At 41.8% G+C, this 21,753-nt stretch overlaps 1 protein-coding gene across 1 annotated transcript in view; it reads right to left on the bottom strand.

The window, feature by feature from the left end:
- The window catches only part of LOC140734985 (protein transport protein Sec24C-like), a 74,722-nt gene that overhangs the window by 30,926 nt on the left and 22,043 nt on the right, over window positions 1-21,753 (bottom strand). Inside the window, exons 7-12 of the mRNA XM_073059774.1 lie at window positions 16,597-16,724; window positions 15,140-15,278; window positions 11,906-12,021; window positions 8,591-8,715; window positions 3,267-3,458; window positions 1,312-1,405 (exon numbers count right to left, since the gene is read on the bottom strand). Of these exons, the coding sequence (XP_072915875.1) occupies window positions 1,312-1,405; window positions 3,267-3,458; window positions 8,591-8,715; window positions 11,906-12,021; window positions 15,140-15,278; window positions 16,597-16,724 (794 nt within the window). The remainder of the gene's footprint in view (window positions 1-1,311; window positions 1,406-3,266; window positions 3,459-8,590; window positions 8,716-11,905; window positions 12,022-15,139; window positions 15,279-16,596; window positions 16,725-21,753) is intronic.

Raw genomic sequence — 21,753 nt, 5'->3', positions numbered from 1 at the left:
GTTCCACTTGTGATGGATGGTGCAGAGGTGCTCGATGAAGCGGTCCCCCAATTTACAATGGGTCTCACCAATGTAGAGGAGGCTGCATCAAGAGCACCGGACACAACAGACGACCCCAGCAGGTTCACAGGTGAAGTGTTGCCTCACCTGGAAGGAATGTTTGGTGCCCTGTATGGAGGACCCTATAACCTTTCATTCTTCTTCTAAGCCTTAAACATTCTACTCGTTATCATTGCTTGGGTTCAACTAGTTTCATCTACTGAACCTTGTTCCCCTTCATCCTAGTTTATCTACAATCTAATGGGTAGTCTAAGGAAGTCTAGTCGAAGGTAAATTTAAAAACAAAAATCTGGTAGAGGGTCAGGGAGGTGCCCTTCACTATGTCCAGGCCATGCTTGCCCATAGTATCCAAGACATCTTCTAGATGCAGTGCCTCATGAAGGCAGTGTCCATTATTAAGGACCCTCCTCACCCAGGTCATGCCCTCTACTCGTTGTTACCATCCAGAAGGAGGCACAGAAACCTGAAAAGACACACCCAGCGATTCAGGAACAGCTTCTTCCTGAAGTTATAGAATCTAATCCTATCTTTAGTCAACCAAAGTAGAGTTTACGTTTGATATTGTGGTGTTCACCGAGCTTGGCAGTTAGCTTGCAGACATTTCATCACCATTCGAGGGGTGTTTCTCACTGGGAGTGCTAGAATTTGCATACCTTAGTCCTGATTGGCTTGCCCCTTCAATTGACCTTTGAATTCTATTGGCTCAAAGCTCAACTGAAGGGGTAGTTAATCAGGACCAAAGCAAGCGAACGGAGGCCTATATAACGCGAGCACTGCCAGAGCGGAACACCAACAACTGCACACTGAGGATGTCACCTGGACGGGTGATGAAAATGTCTGCAAGCTAATGGCCAAGCTCGGCAAACACCACAACATCAAATGCTTCAACCCACGCTACCAATATTCACCACCATCCTAGAGCTAACGTTCTTTTGAAGAAAATCGTTATAACCCGCGTACACCAAGATTGCCATGGAGACCATGGGAACTGACAGCTTTGGATGCTTTTGTTTAGGGGAGAAAGTTTGGTATGGGGAAGTGGGGAGAGACAATTGGCTAAGTCACTGGGAGACCTCTACTGTCAAATGATGCAAAGGGACCGAAGTGCAAATGACACTTGGGTAAGATCAGAATGGGAGCAATGGGAAATTTGTGATGCAGACTGTTGTTTGCAACCGAAAGGTGAAAGCTAACTATCATGCTGATTTGCCTGACGTTGAAGGTCCACATTGAAGCCCGCCATCTTATTACCTTCAGAGCCTCCAGGCCTGCCTGGATGACCGGGCCAAAGAGAACCTCCTCCTCGGTACTGTCCACGAACAGCGAGGGGATCCTATCCAACAAACTGGAACCAAAAGAGTAAAGAAAACACCCATTAAACACCCTGAATGTTACAGGTGGTCCCTTCACACAGTTTAAGGGCAAGGAAGATCCCATTTGCATTGAGAAAGTGAGGAAAGAAATAAAGTTGGCAGGTCACTTGGTGATCTCTACTGCCAAGTGATACAATGGGACCCAAGTGGTGGAGATACTCTCCTAATGTCCGAAAAGAGGGCATAGTTTTAAAGTGAAAGTAAACTATCAAAGTACGTACATGTCACCAGATATTACCTTGAGATTTGTTATTTATTTAGTATACAGTTCAGGCCTTCCAAGCAGTGCCACCCTAGCAAGACCTGACAGTCCCCGTTTAACTCTAACCTAATCACGGGACAATTTACGATCACCAATTAACCTACCCGGTACGTCTTTGGACTGTGGGAAGAAACCGGTGGACTCGGAGAAGACCTACACTTTCCACGGGAAGGACGGGCAGAGACTCCTTACAGACAGTGCTCAGATTGAACTCCGGTCTCCAACACCCTGAGCTGTCATAGCATCGCGATCACCGCTATGCTACTGTGGCACCATTTTCTTGCAGTCGTTTACAGGAAAATAAAGATTTATGAGGGGATCGATGAAAAGGTTACACACAAGGACTGTCAAGCAGCTAATATGCAAAAAAAAGGTAAAATGCAAATACAATAAAAAAAATAAATACTACCAAGAACATGACTTGTGGAGTCTTTGAAAGTTAGGCTGTGGAATCAAGGGATCAGCAGTGAAAAGGGTAAACAGCTTTACGTTCCTGGATATTAATATCTACCCTGGGCTCAACATATTGATGCAATTACAAAGAAGGCATGGCAACGGCTAGATTAGCACGATACTAATGCGTTCTAGTGCTCAGAGTTCAATTCCGGCGCCATTCTGTTACAAGTCCCAGGGCTGAAATGGTTGCCACAAGAGGACTCAGGTTTAAGGTGCTGGGGAGTATGTACAGAGGAGATGTCAGGGGTAAGTTTTTTACTCAGAGGGTGGTGAGTGCATGGAATGGGCTGCTGGCAACGGTGGTGGAGGCGGATATGATAGGGTCTTTTAAGAGACTTTTAGATAGGTACATGGAGCTTAGTAAAATAGAGGCTATAGGTAAGCCTAGTAATTTCTATGGTAGGGACATGTTCGGCTCAACTTTGTGGACCGAATGACCTGTATTGTGCTGTAGGTTTTCTATGTTTCTATGAGTCTGTAGGTCCTCCAGTTGGAATGCGTCCATTTTCCCCTGGTTTCCTCACCTAGTACAACGATGTACCGGGTAGGTTAACTGGTCATTGTATATTGTCCCGTGATTAGGTTAGGTTAATTCTGGTTTGTCAGGGGTCGCTGGGGCAGCATGGCTCAAGAGGCCAGAAGGGACGACTCCATGCTGTATGGCTGCATGAATTAATACCTCATTTGGAGTTTATGGAGATTAGGTACGTCACAAAAGACTAGCAAATTTGTACAGATGTACCACAGAGAGCATTCTGACTGGTCGCACCACCGTCTGGTATGGAGATACCAACGCATCAGGTTGGAAAAAAACCACAGAGGATTGTAAACTCAGCCAGCTCCATCACGGGAACTAGCCTCCCCATCATCGGGGACATCTTCAACAACAATGCCTCAAAAAGGCAGCGTCCATCGTTAACAACCGTCACCGTCCAGGACACCTTCTCATTACTACCGTCAGAGAGGTGGTACAGGAGCTTAAAGGCACACAAATTTCATGACATATGTCAGTGATAAGGCACCCAATTCAGAACAAGGGAAACCCAAGACACTGGTGCAACATTGCATTGACAGCATTATTTTGCCTATTCCTTGTACGAATTCCCAGTTCTTACTTGTTGATAAGTGCAGCGGATTCCTTCACATTGACCAGGAACCCGTCGAACATTGGCGTCGTCACATCGGAGATGTCCGTTATTACTACCATCTGCGGCTGAGCCAGCGAGCTTTTCACGTTGTAGAAATGTAGAAACTTATCGTACGTTAGGAATCCCACTCTCACAGCTGACTCCTCAGCCCCAGGCTCCCTGTGAAGCAAAACCCATAGAACTGATTACACCCAATAGTTCAAAGTAAATTAATTATCAAATTACGCATTTATTATCATATACTAACATAAAATTCGTGTTCTGCAGGCACTTATAGGAAGAAAGAAATACAATGGAATTTTACTAAAGAACTATACATAAACAATGATGGACAAACAACCAAAGTTCAAAAGAAGACAAACTGCAAACAAAAATAATACTGAGAGCATGAGTTGTGAAGAGTCATTGAAAGCGAGTCTGTAGGCCAGAGAATTAGTTCAGAGTAGTGATGAATGAGGTATCCACGCCAATTGAAGAATCTGATGATCGTAGCGTAATAACGGTTCCTGAACCTGGTGGTGTGGGACCTAAGGTGTCTGTATCTTCTGCCCTGTCGTAGCGGGGGAAAGAGGACATGGCCCGGAAGGGGGGGCGGGGGGGGGGAGGTCTTTGCTGATGGATGCTGATTTCTCACGGCAACACTCCTTGTACACATACTCACCCGTGGTTTTGCCTGTGATGGACGGTGCTGTTTCAACCACTTTTTGTACCCTCTTCCATTCTAGACACTGGTGTTTCCATACCAGACAGTGATGCAACCACTTAGAAGTCTGTCAAAGTTTTTGGTAACATTCCAACTCGACACAAACTTCTAAGAAAGTAGAAGTACTGTTGTGCTTTCTTTGTGGGGACATTTACGTGCTGGTCCCAGGACAGATCCTCTGATATGTTAATGCCAAGGAATTTAAAGCTACTGGCGCTCTCCACCTCCATTCCCCTCAAGAAGACTGGCTCATGGACTCCTGGCTTCTTCCTCCTGTAGAGTACAATCAGCCCTCGGGTTTTGCCGACACTGAGTGAGAGGTTGTTGTCATGTCACCACTCAACCAGATTTTCAATCTCCCTCCCAAATGCTGATGAAATAGGAAGTGTTCCTTAGCAAAACTACACCAAGTATCAAGAGCTTCAGCTGCACGAGGTACAACAGGAATACCCACTTGCTAAACCTCCAGACTTCCACATCAAATCCCTAACAGCTAGCTCAAATAACGCACCTGGAACACATCTTAATTCTTGCTTGTCAACATTACACCTTTATAGTGAGAGTTTGGATTCCTTTGCAAAGGTTGTCGATCTAGAAAACATAGAAACATGGAAAACCTACAGGACAATACAGGTCCTTTGGTCCACAAAGCTGTGTCGAACATGTCCCTACCTTAGAACTACCTAGGCTTTACCCATAGCCCTCTATTTTTTTTACACTTCATGTTCCTATCCAGGAGTCTCTTAAAAGACCCTATCGTATCCACCTCCACCACTGCCGCCAGCAGCCCATTCAATGCACTCACCACTCTCTGCATAAAATAGTTACCCCTGACATCTCCTTTGTACCTACTTCCAAGCACCTTAAAACTATGCCCTCTCGTGCTAGCCCTTACAGCCCTGGGGATCGCCAGTAAAGTCTTGTAAGAAGCTATAGTAAGTTCATTGTAAAGTTGAACGGAGGCATAGTGAAATGAACATCTCTTCTTAATAAAGGTACAGGAGTGAGATATGCCAACTAGTGCAGTGGTGTCGCAGCAACAACCTGGCACTCAATGCCAGTAAGATGAAAGAGCTGATTGTGGACTTCAGGAAGGATAAGATGAAGGAACACATACCAATCCTCATAGAGGGATCAAAAGTGGAGAGATGAGCAGTTTCAAGTTCCTGGGTGTCAAGATCTCTGAGGACTTAACCTGGTCCCAACATATCGATGTAGTTATAAAGAAGGCAAGACAGCAGCTATATTTCATTTGGAGTTTGAAGAGATTTAGCATGTCAACAAATACACCCAAAAACTTCTATAGATGTACCGTGGAGAGCATTCTGACTGGCTGCATCACTGTCTGGTATGGGGGGGGGGGGGGGGGTGCTACTGCACAGGACTGAAAGAAGCTGCAGAGGGTCGTAAATTTAGTCAGCTCCATCTTGGGTACTAGCCTACAAAATACCCAGGACATCTTCAAGGAACAGTGTCTCAGAAAGGCAGCATCCATTATTAAGGACCTTCAGCACCCAGGGCATGCCCTTTTCTCACTTTTACCATCAGGATGGAGGTACAGAAGCCTGAAGGCACACACTCAGCGATTCAGGAACAGCTTCTTCCCCTCTGCCATCTGATTCCTAAATGGTCATTGAACCCATGAACACTACCTCACTTTTTTTAATATATTTGCTTTTTTTGCACAATTTTTAATCTATTCAATATACGTATACTGTAATTGATTTACTTATTTATCATTACTATTTTTCTTCTTCTTAATTATGTATTGTATTGAACTGCTGCTTCTAAATTAACAGGTTTCATGGCACGTGCCAGTGATAATGAACCTGATTCTGATTCAATGGAGTATTGCAACCTATTGAAGGGTTTCACAGTGTACATATAGTTCAAAACTCAGGCGTGCTCTGTAAACTCTAACATAGAAACCTTGGTGCAACCCAACTTCAGTTGTATCCAAGACTTCATGTGCAAGTACTTCAGTGAGATAGATGATGTTAGTGGGGATAATGGGATCTATGAGTGCTGGATAATTGTGGACAGATTAAAGGCTGGTGGTTCTGGGGGTGACACGACTGTTGGGAAATGATGGAGGGAACTGTGCAGTGCATTGTGGGATGGCTGTTGGCTGACTTGACAGATATCCCAGATCACCACACGTCTGGAAAGCACAGGTTGTCACAAGTGTGCCTAACAAGAGGCACTCCCATGGTAACTTGATCCAAGTCCCAATGCTAGGCTCCAAAAGGAAAAGAATAGAACTTTATTATCATTGCTCAAAACAACAAGATTGCAGTGCTACTCCAGTCCACACAAAAATATTTACAATGCATGCACTACACTTAATTTTAAAAAATCCCATATTTACATGCAACAAGTGACTTTGATAGTCCATATCACTCAAAGGCCAGGGCATTTGGCATGACACTCTCCATGGGCGGTGTGGAATTTGTAACTGCGGAAAGGTTTAAAGTGGGGTGCTGACAGAACAGAGCGCAGATACTTTTACAGCCTTTTCGATGTGTGGAGGTTCAGCAAAGGTAACAGTCAAGATGATAAGCTGACAGAAACAGTGTGCAGACATAGTGTCGTCACCCAGGCTGAACACGGCTCTAGGAAGCCTTGTACGTCTTTTTTGTTCAAATCTGGAAACCCAAGTCACAAAGTACACCAAGACAAGATAAAGATGCAAGCAAAGGATTCTGGGGCAACACTTACTATTGGACAGTTACTTTACTAATTCTCAAGTATTATTGGCCTTTAACACATAGATTTTTAATGGTATTAGCGTTTGAAATATGCATTACCTCTCAACCATCAGGCTCTTGAACCAAAGGGGATAACTTCAGTCTACTTCACTTGCCCCATCATTGAAATGTTCCCACAGCCAATGGACTCACTTTCAAGGACTCTTCAGCTCATGTTCTCAATATTTCTTGTTTATTGTTTTATTATTATTTGCCTCTTTTTGTATTTACACATTGAACACCCAAGTTAGTGAGGTCTTTCATTGGTTCTGTTATGGTTATTATTCTATTGATTTATTGAGTATGCCCACAGGAAAATGAATCTCAGGGTTGTTTTTGGTGGCAGATATGTACTTTGATAATACATTTTCTTTAAACAATATGCCAATGATGAGATTCAGAAGTACACAAATGCTTGTATATTTCGATACAAAAATGGCATTTCTTTGTTCAAACTTCATTACAGCTCTGTTCTCCTTCTGCACAAGTAAGTAAATTGATTGAGGAATGAGTGCAAATTGTCAGAGTCTAGTTATGCGGCAATGACAACTCGTACTCAAAAGCTCCCAGAGAGACACAAAGACTGCAGATGATAGAATCTCAAGCAAAAACAAAGAGCTGGAGGAACTCGGTCCTCCAAGAGGACCACAACTTTGTCGTGGCTTGAAGGCCTGAGTGCCTCAATGACCCAGAGAGCTATGCTGGCTGGAGTCAGGGCTTTATGCTTTGGCTCTTGGTAGGGTCACCCATGCCACGCAAGTCAAAGGGTAGAGGCCAGACTAAGAGTGGCCCACCAGTCCTCCAGGCTCGGGGTTAAGCTCAGGGCTAGCAACCCTGACTGGTAAAACAAAACTGTTACAGAGACAGCAATGAAGAATCTTTCTACATCTGAGTGTGACGGTATTCCTGAGCCTCCGCCCGGGACTTGCAGGACAGGCAATAGTGAAAGCAGAGCTACTGACCTGACGAAGGAAGCCCTGAGCACTGCCAGAGATAGAGGGACTTCACTGCTGCCCTAAACACTAGCGGTGTAATGGGCAGTACAGAAGGGAGGATCTCAGTGGGTAAGGAAGCATCTATGCTGGGAAATGAACGGTTGACATTTCAAGTCCAGATCCTTCTGCAGCCCAGATGAATTTACTGATGCAGAATAACATGGAAACTGGTGTCACTCTGCAAACAGACACAACTTTTGAACTGCATAATACTGAAATAACATTGTGAAATCGAATTTCAAGAGATTTTTTTCATCTCAATTTGTTTTGATATGAGTAAACAAATACCAATTTCTAAGTTTTCTACAAATGATGAGATTTTTTTGACACATCCCTCGTGTTCTGCTCAGTTCACATCGTTATGTTTTGTAATTTCAAAATGTTAAACTAATTCAAAGGATGATACGGAAGTCCAAAACGTGATTCTAACTTTGTTTACTTTAGCAAGGCATGCACGTATCACATGCACAAGAGGACCACAACCCTGACGTAGGTTTTGGAGACTTGCATGCCTCAATGACCCAGAGAGCTACGTTGGCTGGAGTCAGGGCCTTGTTCTTTGGCTCTTGGAAGGGTCTCCCATACCAAACAGGTCAAAGAGCTGAGGTCAGACTAAGAGTGGTCCACCGGTCCTCCGGAGTTCAGCTCAGGGCTAACAACCTTGGCTAGTCAAAAAGCAATTGTTACAAAAACAGCAATGAAGAATCCTTCTACACAGACAAAGATGGAGGACCGTCATTGCTGTACTAAACCCCAGCGGTATAACACACACACACACGCACACAAGCAGAGTCTGCACCTTAGGCTGTGTTCAGTCAGTACAAATGGACACGGTTGGGCTCCTACCTTGGCAAACGCTGTACCACCTTCTTCAGCTCACTGCAGATTAAGGCAAGCAAGCCACTCCTCACCGCCTTGTATGATACATCGATCATGAAAATGAATCCCACTAAATCTGAGCCTCGATCGCTCTGGGTAGATAATATAAAGAGGAGATTTTTTAAAATTATTTTTAAAATAATTAATCCCATAGAATGGAACCAGTTACTCAGCTTCTGTTCATGGGGATTGACACTTCAACGAAAAAAAAGTCAATAGCAAATGCAGTCAACTGTGGTTAGAAATAATGTTTTTAAGCTCCTACCAGATCAGAATCAGGTTTAATATCATCAGCATATGTCTTGAAATTTAATAACTTAGCAGCAGCAGCACAAAGAAATACACAATAATATAGATTTTAGCTAAGATTTTGCACTCACAGATGGCAGCAAAGTTTGCAAACTGGCCTGAGTCAAGTTTAATGTCATTGAACTATATACATTTATATTGTCAAACAAGACAACATTTCTCCAAACCTCTGTGTAAAGCACAGTAGTACACATAACAACACAATAACTTAGGAAAGAAAGAACTAAATCTACAAATAAATTATATATAGATAAATAAAATGCATAAATTAAATATTGTAGGGTACAGTACAAATTATCCAGTAAACATATTGGCCTATTCAGGCCAAGACCCCCCGTCAGGACTGAAGAGGGAATGCAGTTCTGGTGCCCTGCAGGCCACAGGCTCTGACACCCCCAGCTCTGAGTCCTGACGGGGAGTCTCAGCCCGAAACGTTGACTGCTCATTTCCACGGATGCTGCCCGACCTGCTGAGTTCCTCCAGTTTGTTGTTCGTGTTACAAATTATCCGGTGACAGTTCGAATCCGATGCAGCAGTGAGTTCAGAAGCCTAATGGGCTGAAGGAAAAACTGTTTCTAATCCTGACCGTTCTTGTTTTTACGTATCGGAGCTTCCTGCCCGTTGGTAGAAAGTCAAAGAGGATGCTGGAAGGATGGGTGGGATCCTCGATAATACTAAGGGCCCTGCGTACGCAGCCCCCCTGATAAATGTCCCTAATGGATGGTAGGGAGGCCCCTGTGATCCTCTCGGCCGTTCTCACAGTCCTGCGTAGGGACTTCCAGTCCGAAGCTCTGCTGCTCCCGTTCCAGGTGCAGCTTGTCAGGAGCAGTTCTAATTCAAATAAATGTGAGTTTGCAGGGAGCTAGGAAACACATTGAAACTGTGGGCGAAGGATCTGAAAAGTACAGTCAAACGGAAAATGGGAGATCAATTGTCTCTACTTTATGTTGGCTGAAGATCTGTCATTGCCTCCTAAGGGCTTGATGGCTGACTCAGAAGCAGAGTGCTGTCCAGACATGATATTGTCAGTGGAACCTCAGGTCCAACACTGCAGCATTCAAACTCCTGAAACCATGTCTTCTAAACTAATATTCAATAGATTTCTATAGATTTCTCACAAATTTCTGCACGTGTACCATGGAGAATATTGTAACTGACTGCATCACCGCCTGGTATGATGGGGCAGGGGGCCGCGGAGCGATATTGCACAGGATTGAAATAAGCTGCAGAGAGTTGTAAACTTGGTCAGAATCAGGTTTATTATCACCGGCATGTGACGTGAAAATTGTTAACTTAGCAGCAGCGGTTCAATGCAACACATACTATAGGGGAAAAAAAGGTAATTAAATAATTAAATAAATAAATAAATAGATAGATAAATAAATCACAGGATACAAATATTGAATAGACTAAAAACTGTGGAAGAAACAGAAATACTGTATGCTGTATTTAAAAAGTGAGGTGATGTTCAAGGGTTCATTGTCCATTTAGGAATTGGATGGCAGAGGGGAAGCAGTTGTTCCTAAATCACTTGAGTGTGTGCCTTCAGGTTTCTGTATCTCCTACCTGATGATAACAGTGAGAAAAGGGCATGCCCTGGGTGCTGGAGGTCCTTAATAATAGACACTGTCTTTCTGAGACACCTCTTCCTGAAGATGTCCTGGGTACTTTGTAGGCTAGTACCCAAGATGGAGCTGACTAAATTAACGACCCTCTGCAGCTTCTTTCGGTCCTGTGCAGTAGCACCCTCCCACCAATATCAGACAGTGATGCAGTCTGTAAGAATGCTATCCACAGTACATCTACAGAAGTTTTTAAGTGTATTTATTGACATACCAAATCTCTTCGAACTCCTAATGAAGTACAGCCACTGTCTTGCCTCTTTTATAACTGCATCGATATGTTGGGACCAGGTTAGATCCTCAGAGATCTTGACACCCAGGAACTTGAAACTGCTCACTCACTCCACTTCTGATCCCTCTATGAGGATTGGTATGTGTTCCTTCCTCTTATCCTTCATGAAGTCCACAATCAGCTCTTTCGTCTTACTGACGTTGAGTGCCAGGTTGTTGCTGAGACACCACTCCACTAGTTGGTCAGCTCCATCATGGACACTAGCTTTTGTAGTATCCAGGATATCTTCAAGGAACAATGCCTCAGAAAGGCAACATTCAATATTATGGATCCCCACCACCTAAGACTTCTTATTGCTACCATCAGGAAAGAGGTACAGGAGCCTGAAGGTACACACTCAATGATTCAGGAACAACTTCTTCCCCTCTGAAATCCAATTTCTGAATGGATATTGAACCTACGAACACTACTTCACTACTTTTTATTTCTTTTTTTTTGCTTTTTTAACTGTTTAGTATCTTCATTCATACTGTAATTCACTGTTTTTATTCTCTGCTATTATGTATTGCATTGTACTGCTGCTGCAAAGCCAACATAAACTCAAGACATAGGCTGGTAATATTAAATCTGATTCTCATCCTGATTTAATTAGAATTCATGGCTTGACCATTATATTATTTTTAAATCTATGTCACAACTCTTGTTGGGATGGGAGCCTCTTCCTGATTTGCTAACTGAAGTCCTCTATACCACATATCTCGCTGTATAACATCATTTACAAGAGTTGGGACATTATCTAAAGATAAAGATTTGCTGCCTTTGTCACACGTACCTCAAAACATTGAAACATACAGTGAAGCACGTTATTTGCGTCAATGTCCGACAGCTTGAATATGTGCTGAGCCGGCAAGTGTATCAGCTGCTAACATAACATGCCCACGATATACTAACCCCAATTCACATGCTTTTGGAATGTGGGAGGAAACCAGAGCACCCTGAGGAAACCCACGCCGTCACGGGGGAGCAGAGAAACTCCTCACAGGCAGCAGCAGGAATTGACCGCCGATTGATGACCGCTGGCGCTCAGCCGCAGATTCCCACAGACCCCATATATCTTACCTTGCTTTGCTGTTCTGGTAACAGGAACTCATAGGAGCCCAGAGATAACTCAGGCCTACTAAGGCGATCGGCCCGCTTCCCGCTGTAATCAACGGGGTGGAAGTAGTGGTCCGGTACTAGTCCAAAAAAAACAGAAAGAGAGCCAGCAACATCAAACACTTAATTTCAACCCAGAACACCAGAAAGCATCAGTGCAAGCGTAAAGCATTCACACTTGTGATATATGGCCTAGTTAATATGGTTATGATGTAGTCAGTATATGCTGAGTAATAACATCTGTATTCCCTTCAAAGTCATACAAGTACAGCACTAAAACAGGCTCTTTGGCCCATCTAGTCCGGGCCAAACCATTTAAACTGCCCACTCCCGTTGACCTGCACTGGGACCATAGCCCTCCATGCCGCTACCATCCATGTGCCCACCTATCTAAACTTCTCTTAAACATTGGAATCAAGCTTGTGTGCATTATTTGCACTGGCAGCTCATTCCACACTCTCACGACCCTCTACGCGAAGAAGTTTCCTCTCATGCTCCCCTTAAAATTTTCACTTTTCACCCTTAACCCATAACCTCTGGTTGTAGTCCCTCAATAGAAAAAGCCTGCTTACATTTACCCTATCTAAACCCCTCATAATTTTGTATACTTCTGTCAAAGCCCTTCATCAAAGCTATATAGAGGTATTTTCCCAAGTATTCATGTAGAATATGTGAGCATGACCTTTGTTACCGATGTCAAATGTCCCAGAGATGGTGGGACAGTAACAGTGTGAGTGGTGAAGATGCTCCTACAGTTCTGTTGGGGAGGGAGTTTGAATATTTAGACTCAACAACAACAACAAGGGAATGGCAATATACTTCCAAGACAGGATATCTTGAGACTTTTGAGGGAAACATGCTGCTTTTTTGTCTTTCTTGGTGATAGAGGTCACAGATTTTTGAGGTGCTATTGGAGTAGCCTAGGTAAGCGGCTGTGAAGTATTTGTGGATGGTACTCACAGCAGCCATTGTGCATGGATGCAGGAAGGAGTGAGGCCTAATTTGGAGTATTTTGTGCCGTTTTGGTCACCTACCTACAGGAAAGATGTAAATAAGGTTGAAAGAGTACAGAGAAAATTCACAAGGAGGACCTGAGTTACAAGTAAAGATTGAATAGGTTTGGTCTTTATTCCTCAGAACGTAGAAGATGGACAGGAGATTTGATAGAGGTATAGTATACTATGAGGGGCATAGATAGAGTAAATCCAAGCAGGCTTTTTCCACTGAGGTTGTGTGGGACTACAACCAGAGTTCATGGGTTAAGGGTGAAAGGTGAGAAGTTTAAGGGAACATGAGGGGAAACTTCTTCACTCGGAGGATCGAGAGAGTGTGGAACGAGCTGCCAGCACAAGTGGTGCATGCGAGCTTGATTTCGATGTTTAAGAGAAGTTTGGATAGATACATGGATGGTAGGGGTATGGTCCTGGTGCAGGTTGATGGGAATAGACGGTTTAAATGGCTCAGCATGGACTAGATGGGCTGAAGAGCCTGTTTCTGTGCTGTACTTCTCTATGTCTATGACTGAATAAGGCAGATGGGGAAGACCCTACTCCTTCAACCGAGCAATAGCAGCAGAGTGAGAGCAAGTTGAGAAAGTGTGTACATAATTCCTTATTTCAAACTTTTAAGTAATTTTATCATCAAAGTACGCATATAGTACTGTGCAAAAGCCTTAAACACATATATATATATATATAACTAGTGTGCCTAAGACCTATGCATGTACTGTAAGTGTCAATGTGGAGCGGAGAGCGGGTTTGTAAATCCAGTGGGAGCAAAGGATGTGGAGCGGAGAGCAGGTTTGTAAATCCAGTGGGAGCAAAGGATGTCGGGAATGGCAAGGTTGGAGCACCACGGGAGGGGTGTGGGACAGGTGGTAGAGAAAGAGTGTCAGGGGCGGGGGGTGGCACGGGTGCAGGCACACCCAGCCCTGAGTCACCAGGCAAGGTCACTTAATTCCAAGTGAGTGGTTTATTTGTCATGACAGAATATCTCTCTCATGCTTACCGCTCCCTCCCCTCTCCCTTCTCCAAACGATGATTCCCCTCTCTCTCCGCCTCCTTCCCACTCTCAGTCCACAATAAAGACCATATCAAAATCAGGTTTAACATCACTCACATTTGTCACAAAATTTGTTTGCCCTGAGATTCATCTTCTTGCAGGCATTCCCAGTAGAACAAATAAATACAATAGTCTTTTTTGTAACTGCACACAAATATGACATATACTGTGCAAGTACAAAGAAGCAATAATAAATAAATAATACTGATAACATGAGTTGCAGAGTCCATGAAAGTGAGTCCATCAGTTGTGAAATCAGTTCAGAGATGAGGTGAGTGAAGTTATTCACGCTAGTTCAGGAGCCTGATGATTGAGGGGTAATAACTGTCGTCGAACCTGGCAGTGTGGGACCTGAGGCTCCTGCACCTCCTTCCTAATCGCAGCAGTGCGAGGAAAGCGTTGCCTAGATGGTGGGGGTCCTTGATAAATGTTGCCTTCTTGTGGCAACGCTCCTTGTAGACATGCTCAATGACGGGGAGGGCTTTTCCTGTCATGGACTGGGCTGTGTCCACAACATTTTTTGAAGACATGAGAGCTCCAAGTTGCCCAGAAGCACCAAGCAGTGCTTCTCCCATTGACAACCATTTCAAAAGTTGACAGGGTTGTTAAGGAGGCGTATGGTGTGTTGTCTTTCATTAGTTGGGGGATTGGGAACAAGAGCCACAAGGTACTGTTACAGCTCTATAAAACCTTGAAAGTCACTTGGAATATTGTGTTCAGCTCTGGTAATCTCATTATAGTAAGAATGTGGAAGCTTTGGAAAGGGTGCAGAGGAGAATTACCTGGATTAGAGAACATGTCTTATGAGGTGAAGGAATTAAGTTCTCCAAAGAAAAGGATGATGAGAGGTGATTTAAAAGAGATGTACAAAATGGTAAGAGGCTTTGATTGAGTGGGTAGCCGGAGACCTTCTCCCATAACATAAATGACTAATATGAGGGAGCATGATTTTAACAAGATTGAAGTATAGTACAGAGGAGATGTCAGAGGTAAGTTTTTTTTACACAGAGAGTGGTCAGTACGTGCTGCCAGGGTTGGCGGTAGAAGCAGATGCTAATTCACAGTTCTTTCAGCGATATTATCGCTCCCCCCTCAAAAATACCCTTTGTTTAATTAAGAAGAATAGTACTCACTCACCCCGTGAAATTCTGTCACAGAAGGGACAGAGGAAACTACGCCCGTTGTCCAGGAATTGCATCATTGGGCACATGTAGGCCGCACATTTCTCACACTGGACAGGAAGAGTTTCACCGCAGTCCACCACACGCACAGGAGCCTGAAATAACCAAGTTCCAGGCATGACTGTAAAATCATGGCAAGGATATTCAATACCCGATCTCCAAAGTGAAGGAGAGATGAACAGGTTTTTGGAGATCGGTGGAAGTCCGAATGTGAAAGGACCCATGATCAGAGAGGACAATACTAAGATGGAAGAATGAGTAAGGAGGAAAGAGATTCCATCTGAAATGTTGCAAAGGTTCAGATGCGTGAGATTTTTAAAAAACTTTTAGCACTTCTTATTTAATATAACTTTTTAAATATATATACTTATTACTGTAATTAACAGTTTATATTCTTATGTATTGCATTGTACTGTTGTTGCTTAGCAACAAATTTCATTACATAGATTCTTGGTTGGTCGTGGCATGAAGGGATACAGGAAGGAGGCAGGAGTCTGGGGCTGAGAGGGGAAACGGACCAGCCATGATGAAATGGCAGAGCAAACTCGACGGGCCAAATGGCCTACTTCTGCTCTTATGGAGATATGCCAGTGATATTAAACCTGATTCTGACTCTGAAGTGCAAGGAGATGCAAGACTGGGAGACCTTTATTGTCAATAAGCTAGGATAAGTAAATTAAAATATTAATATGTTATGGTATAAGAGAAATACCATTTGAAAATTGTATTATTCTATGATACATTGAGAATTACAGTGAAATGTGTCGTTTGTGTTAACCTAAGGATATGTTGGAGACAGCACAGGTGTTGCCAACGTATCATGCACATAATGTTCAGCAGAACAACAGAGATAACAACAGCAAGAACAAAACAAGTCAACAACAGCTTGACAAGGTCTCTAATTTAAATATCAACTTCATTGGAAAGGTGCTAATTTTGCTCATAATTAAGTTTTTGGCATCGAGTAATTAACCTGGCTACAAAAATCAGCAGCTGTGTCACAAAATTATCTGCACAAAGCACACTCTCATTTAATAGTGTTGTGCTGTCTCCTTTCCTCATGGACGTGGCTTATTTATAGCTTCAAATTCCCATTTGGCAACAGGATAATTGCCCTTCAGTTTACCTTGAACAAGGGTCCAGGCATACCTCTGACCTGTCCAGAAATATCATAGCTTTGAGAAATATTCATGAGAAATATTTTCCTCAAAAAACCGTCAGTCGAAAACTCAGAATAGTCTTTCCACCCTTCAAACCAGGGCGTCACAACCTTTTTTCATGCTGTGGACCAATCGGGTCCACGGACCCCAGGTTGGGAACCCCTGCTTTAAAAGATCAGCATGGCAGTACTGATATATGAGAAATAAAATTTCAGAGCCAGTCCCAGGGTACGTGAAGTCCATGATTTCTCACCTCCCCGTCTGGCAGCACAGCGAGTGGTTTAACAACAGCAGCGAGAGGGAGGTGGGAGAGCCTGGCTATCTCTGGAGTACAAGGGAAGGTATAAGTCGTACATCGGACAAATCTGGGGCTCGCAAGACCTAGAAAATGGAGCAAACAGCGTTTACAAAGTTACAGCCTCCAAACCAAGCAGCATACAAGCACAGAAATTCTCACTGGCACCCTAACCCTAGGGCATATATGTCAAACTCAAGGCCCGCGGGCCAAATCCGGCCCGCGGTGGAATTACCTTTGGCCCGCGAGATAATATCTAATTACTATTAAAGCTGGCCCCAGTAATCGAAGCGCCTATGGCGTATGATATGGCTAATGCTGAGTTTATTCAGGTACCAGGTTTTCAGGGTTTTTAGTGTTTATTCGGCAGTCTTGCTCGGCAGTCTTCTTCATAAGAAACGGAATTTGTAAAGTGAAACACTTTGTAGTTATAGCAGAGACTGAGACACATGAGAGCAGGCTGAAAAAAACGCAGGCAACGAAAGCTGCGTTCGCACGCGTCCGACTGATCTGGCCCGCATGAAGCTGCATTTTGCTCAATCCGGCCCGTGACCTAAAATGAGTTTGACACCCCTGCCCTAGGGGTACGGTGAAGTTCTGCACACAAAGGGCACAGTAGGACATTTTCTTTTAAATGTACTATAGTAGCAGGCCCTTCCAGCCCAACAAACCTGCGATGCCCAACTTCATGCGTGACCAATTGATAGGCTAACCTACGGGAGGAATGTGGGAGGAAACCAGAGCATCTAGAGGAAACCCACATGGTCACGGGGAGAACCTACAAACTCTTTACAGACATAACAGCAGGAATTGAACCCGGGTTGAATCCAAGTATCCCTCCCCCCAGAGAGTCCAACTGATATGCTGATATCATTGAGCATATCTGCAAAGAGTGTTGACACAAGAAAGCAGTATCTATCATCAATGACCCCCCACTATCCATGCTCTCTTCTTGCAGCTACCATCAGGAAAGCGGTACAGAAGCCTTAACACACACACCCCAGGTTCAGGAACAGTTATCACCCTACAACCATCAGGCTCCTGAACCAGCATGGATTACTTCACTCATCTCAACACTGAACTACCACCACAACCCATGGACTCATTTGTCAAAGACTCTACAACTTATGTTTTCAGTATTATTTAATTACTTACTAATTTTCATTATTATTTATTTTAATTTCTGGTCTTTATGTAATTTTTTACTGATTCTATTGTTCTTCTTTGGTTCTCTCTGTGAATGCCTGCAAGGGTAGTATTTGGTGACATATAGATACTTTGATAATACATTTACTTTCAGCGTTGAACTTTGCTGGGCTGGAACCTTGCTTACTAAACTTTACCCTTCCAGTTGATGCCATCGGTGACTGAGCTCCAAAAACCCAGCAATGGATCGGAGAAAAAGGGTACGTTTGTAGCCTCGAGAAGTGAGGCTTAAATTAATGATGTACTTTAGACCAGAGGACTCTCATAGCCAGCAGGGAAACAAGCAGCCGAAATGAACTTCAAAAGACAAGTTAAGCTTGTAGTCAATAGTTCCCATGAACACTTCACTATTGACAAATCCCTAATACTGAATTAAATTACTAAGTTAGACTACACTTGTAATATTGTGTTTAGCTCTGGTCATCTCATTATAGGAAGGATGTGGAAGCTTTAGAGCTTTAGAGGTGCAAAGGAGATTTACCAGGGTGATGCCTGGATTGAAGGGCATATTTTATATAGGATAGCTTGAGTGAGCTGGGGCTTTTCTGTCTGGAGCAAAGGAGGATGAGAGGTGACTTGATAGAGGTGTACAAGATGATAAGAGGCATAGATTGAGTGGACAGCCAGACACTTTTTCCCCAGGCCTGATATGAGGAAGTATAAGTTTAAGGCAATTGGAGGAAAGTGTAAGTGGGACGTCAGAGTCAGGTTCTTTTTAAACACTAAGAATGGTTGGTGCATGGAACACGGTGCTAGAGACAGAATCATTAGGGATATTTAAGAGCTTCTTAGGCAGACATGGATAAAAGTTCAATGGGGAACTATGTGGAGAAAAGGGTTAGAATGAGAGGTTAAAATATTGGTTTGTAAATATTTTAACTAAAATTATTTCTATGGATCAAACGGGCTTTATTAAAGGCCGTTATTCTTTCTCTAATGTTCGGAGATTGATGAATATTATATATTCATCATTATCTAAGCAACCTCAATATGTTATCTCCCTTGACGCAGAAAAGGCATTTGAGTTGAGTGGCCATATTTGTCTAAAATATTAGAAAAATATGGTAATAATTTCAATAGATGGATTCAAATGATTTATAAGAATCCTATCGCCATGGTCATTACTAATAACTGCCGGTCTTCTTTTTTCTCACTTTCTCGTGGCACTAGACAGGTATGTCCATTAAGTCCTTTATTATTTAATCTTGTATTGGAGCCTTTAGCTATAACATTACGTGAAGCTAAAAATATCCATGGCATCTCTAAGAATGGAACTATACATAAGATTTCTCTTTATGCAGATGATTCTTTGTTTTTATTTCAAGTCTTGAGGAATCAATTCCTAATCTTTTGGAAACACTTAAAGATTTTGGTAAATTTTCAGGATATAAACTTAACTTGAATAAAAGTGAATTGTTTCCATTAAATGTTCATGTTAGTACATATAATGATATTCCTTTTAGAATTGTTAATACATTTAGACATTTAGGTATTATAATCACTAAAAAATATAAAGATCTCTATAAAGCAAATATAGTTCCTTTAATGGACTCCATGAAACAATTATTTTCTAGATGGAATCCACTTACTTTTTCTTTAATAGGTCGTATTCATGCTGTGAAAATGATGATTTTACCTAGATTTTTATATATTTTCCAAAATATACCTATCTTTTTAACTAAAAAAATTTTCAATCAAATTAACTCTCTTATTTCTTCTTTTATTTGGAACAATAAGATACCTAGAATTAATAAATATCATTTACAAAAATTTAAAAAAGATGGTGGACTTGCACTTCCTAACCTAAGATTGTATTATTGGGCTGTGAATATTAGACAATTATGTTTTTGGTTATACTGGCTCGATAAGAGCCATAAACTATTATGGGTTGATTTGGAATTAAAAGCTGTTAAACAATTTCATTTAACTTCAATTTTAGGAGCTCCATTACCTTTACAGCTCTCTAAAATTCCAAATTTAAATCTCTATCCGGTTATTAAACAATCCCTATGGATTTGGGTTCAGTTCCGTAATTCTTTTAATCTTAAACAATTTAAGTTATCTAGTCTTTTTATATCAAAATTTTTTATTTAAACCTTCAACAACTGGCCCTATTTTTCTTTATGGAAAAATAAAGGAATTCATTCTTTTACAGATTTATTTTGTGATGATCAATTGATGACTTTTGAGGAGTTAATTAATAAATTTTCTCTCACTCATACACATTTTTTTGCAATATTTTCAGGTTAGACATTTTTTTACAATAATATTTACCTAAGTTTCCATATTTACAAGAATCTGATTTGTTGGATACCATTTTGAAATTGAATCTCTTAGTGAAAGTTTACTTTTGTTACAAAAAGAGAACCTATCACTAAAGATTAAACAAGATTGGGAGAGAGAACTTAATATGACTTTTATTAATGAAGACTGGCTTCAAGTTTTGAAAAATGTAAATTCTTCTTCTGTATGTGCCAACCACTGTTTAATTCAATTTAAAATTGTCCACCGTTATTACTTAACAAAGGAGAGACTATCTAAAATATTTCCTAGTATAGATAACTATTGTGATAGATGTAAAACTGAAGTAGCTACTTTGTCACATATGTTCTGGTCATGTTCTTCATTAAAATCCTTTTGGAAATCTTTATTTTCTACAATTTCTAAAGCTTTGAAAATTAATTTACAACCTAATAGATTGACTGTTCTATTTGGAATAGTTCCGCATCACATTCAGGGTATTTCATCTTCAGATCAACATGTAATTGCATTTGTTACACTGCTGGCAAGAAGAGCTATTTTATTAAAATGGAAAGATATCTCTTCCCCTACATTAATTGAATGGTTTTCTCAAGTGATGTTATGTCTTAGTTTTGAAAAAATTAGAAGTAAAACTTTTGATCCTCGATTTGATTTTGAGAGAAGATGGAGTTCTTTTGCCAAATATTAGCATTTAATTTGAATTAAGTTATATGGTTTCCTTCCAATTTTATTTTTTTTATATAAATATGAAATGACAGTTGATTACTTTTTTTATATATATTTAGATAATGGTCAAACGTATTGCTCTGGAGGGTTGATTCCTAATGGGTTTTTTTTATAGTTAGTGGGGGGTTTTTTCTTAGTTAGATGGGGTTCTTTTTTTTCCTTCTTTTTTCTATATATAAAATTTTTTTCCCATTTTTATATTTCAAGATCAGTTTTTTCTTCTCTTCAGCTTTATTAATTGTATGCATATTAATCTGTTAAAGTTTTGTATCATTTTATAGCTGTTGATGATTACATACCAATAAAAAGATTCTAAAAAAAATGTTGGCAGAACATATTGGGCCCAAGGGCCTGTACTATTTTATGCACATTGGCTCACCCATAGTTCCATGACTCTGGTTATAATATCTAGGATCACATTCACTTTAGTAATTGATTTATTAAACTGTTCTTCCAACTTCAGAGATTTACACACAGGCAAATCCAACCTTCTCCCTTTGTGCACACCCTTTAAAACAGCTTGCTTTCTGCTTACTTGTTTCCACCACTTTTAAACTTTACTCATCATAGATTAAAAGTTAAAGTCTGTCCTGAGTCTTATAGGCATATCAGGCCGGTGCTTATGCCAGTTTCTGTGGCGTGAAGTGACTGAGAATACAAGACTCCCCCACCCCCACCCCGTCAGTCTATTGCAAGTTTAACCCCCAGCATTTTGCCGGTATCCATTTTCAGCTGGGTGGACTGGAGCAATGTGTGGTTAAGTGCCTTGCTCAAGGACACAACGCGCTGCCTCGGCTGGGGCTTGAACTCACGACCTTCGGATCGCTAGTCCAACGCCTTAACCACTTGGCCACGTGCCACACACTCATTATAGATAGGCACGGGAATTTGAGGAAAACGGAAGGATATGGACATTGTGTA

The sequence above is a fragment of the Hemitrygon akajei genome, chromosome 1 (genome assembly GCF_048418815.1).
Source record: "Hemitrygon akajei chromosome 1, sHemAka1.3, whole genome shotgun sequence".
NCBI lineage: Eukaryota > Metazoa > Chordata > Chondrichthyes > Myliobatiformes > Dasyatidae > Hemitrygon > Hemitrygon akajei.
This window is presented reverse-complemented; position numbering and strand designations above follow the sequence as displayed.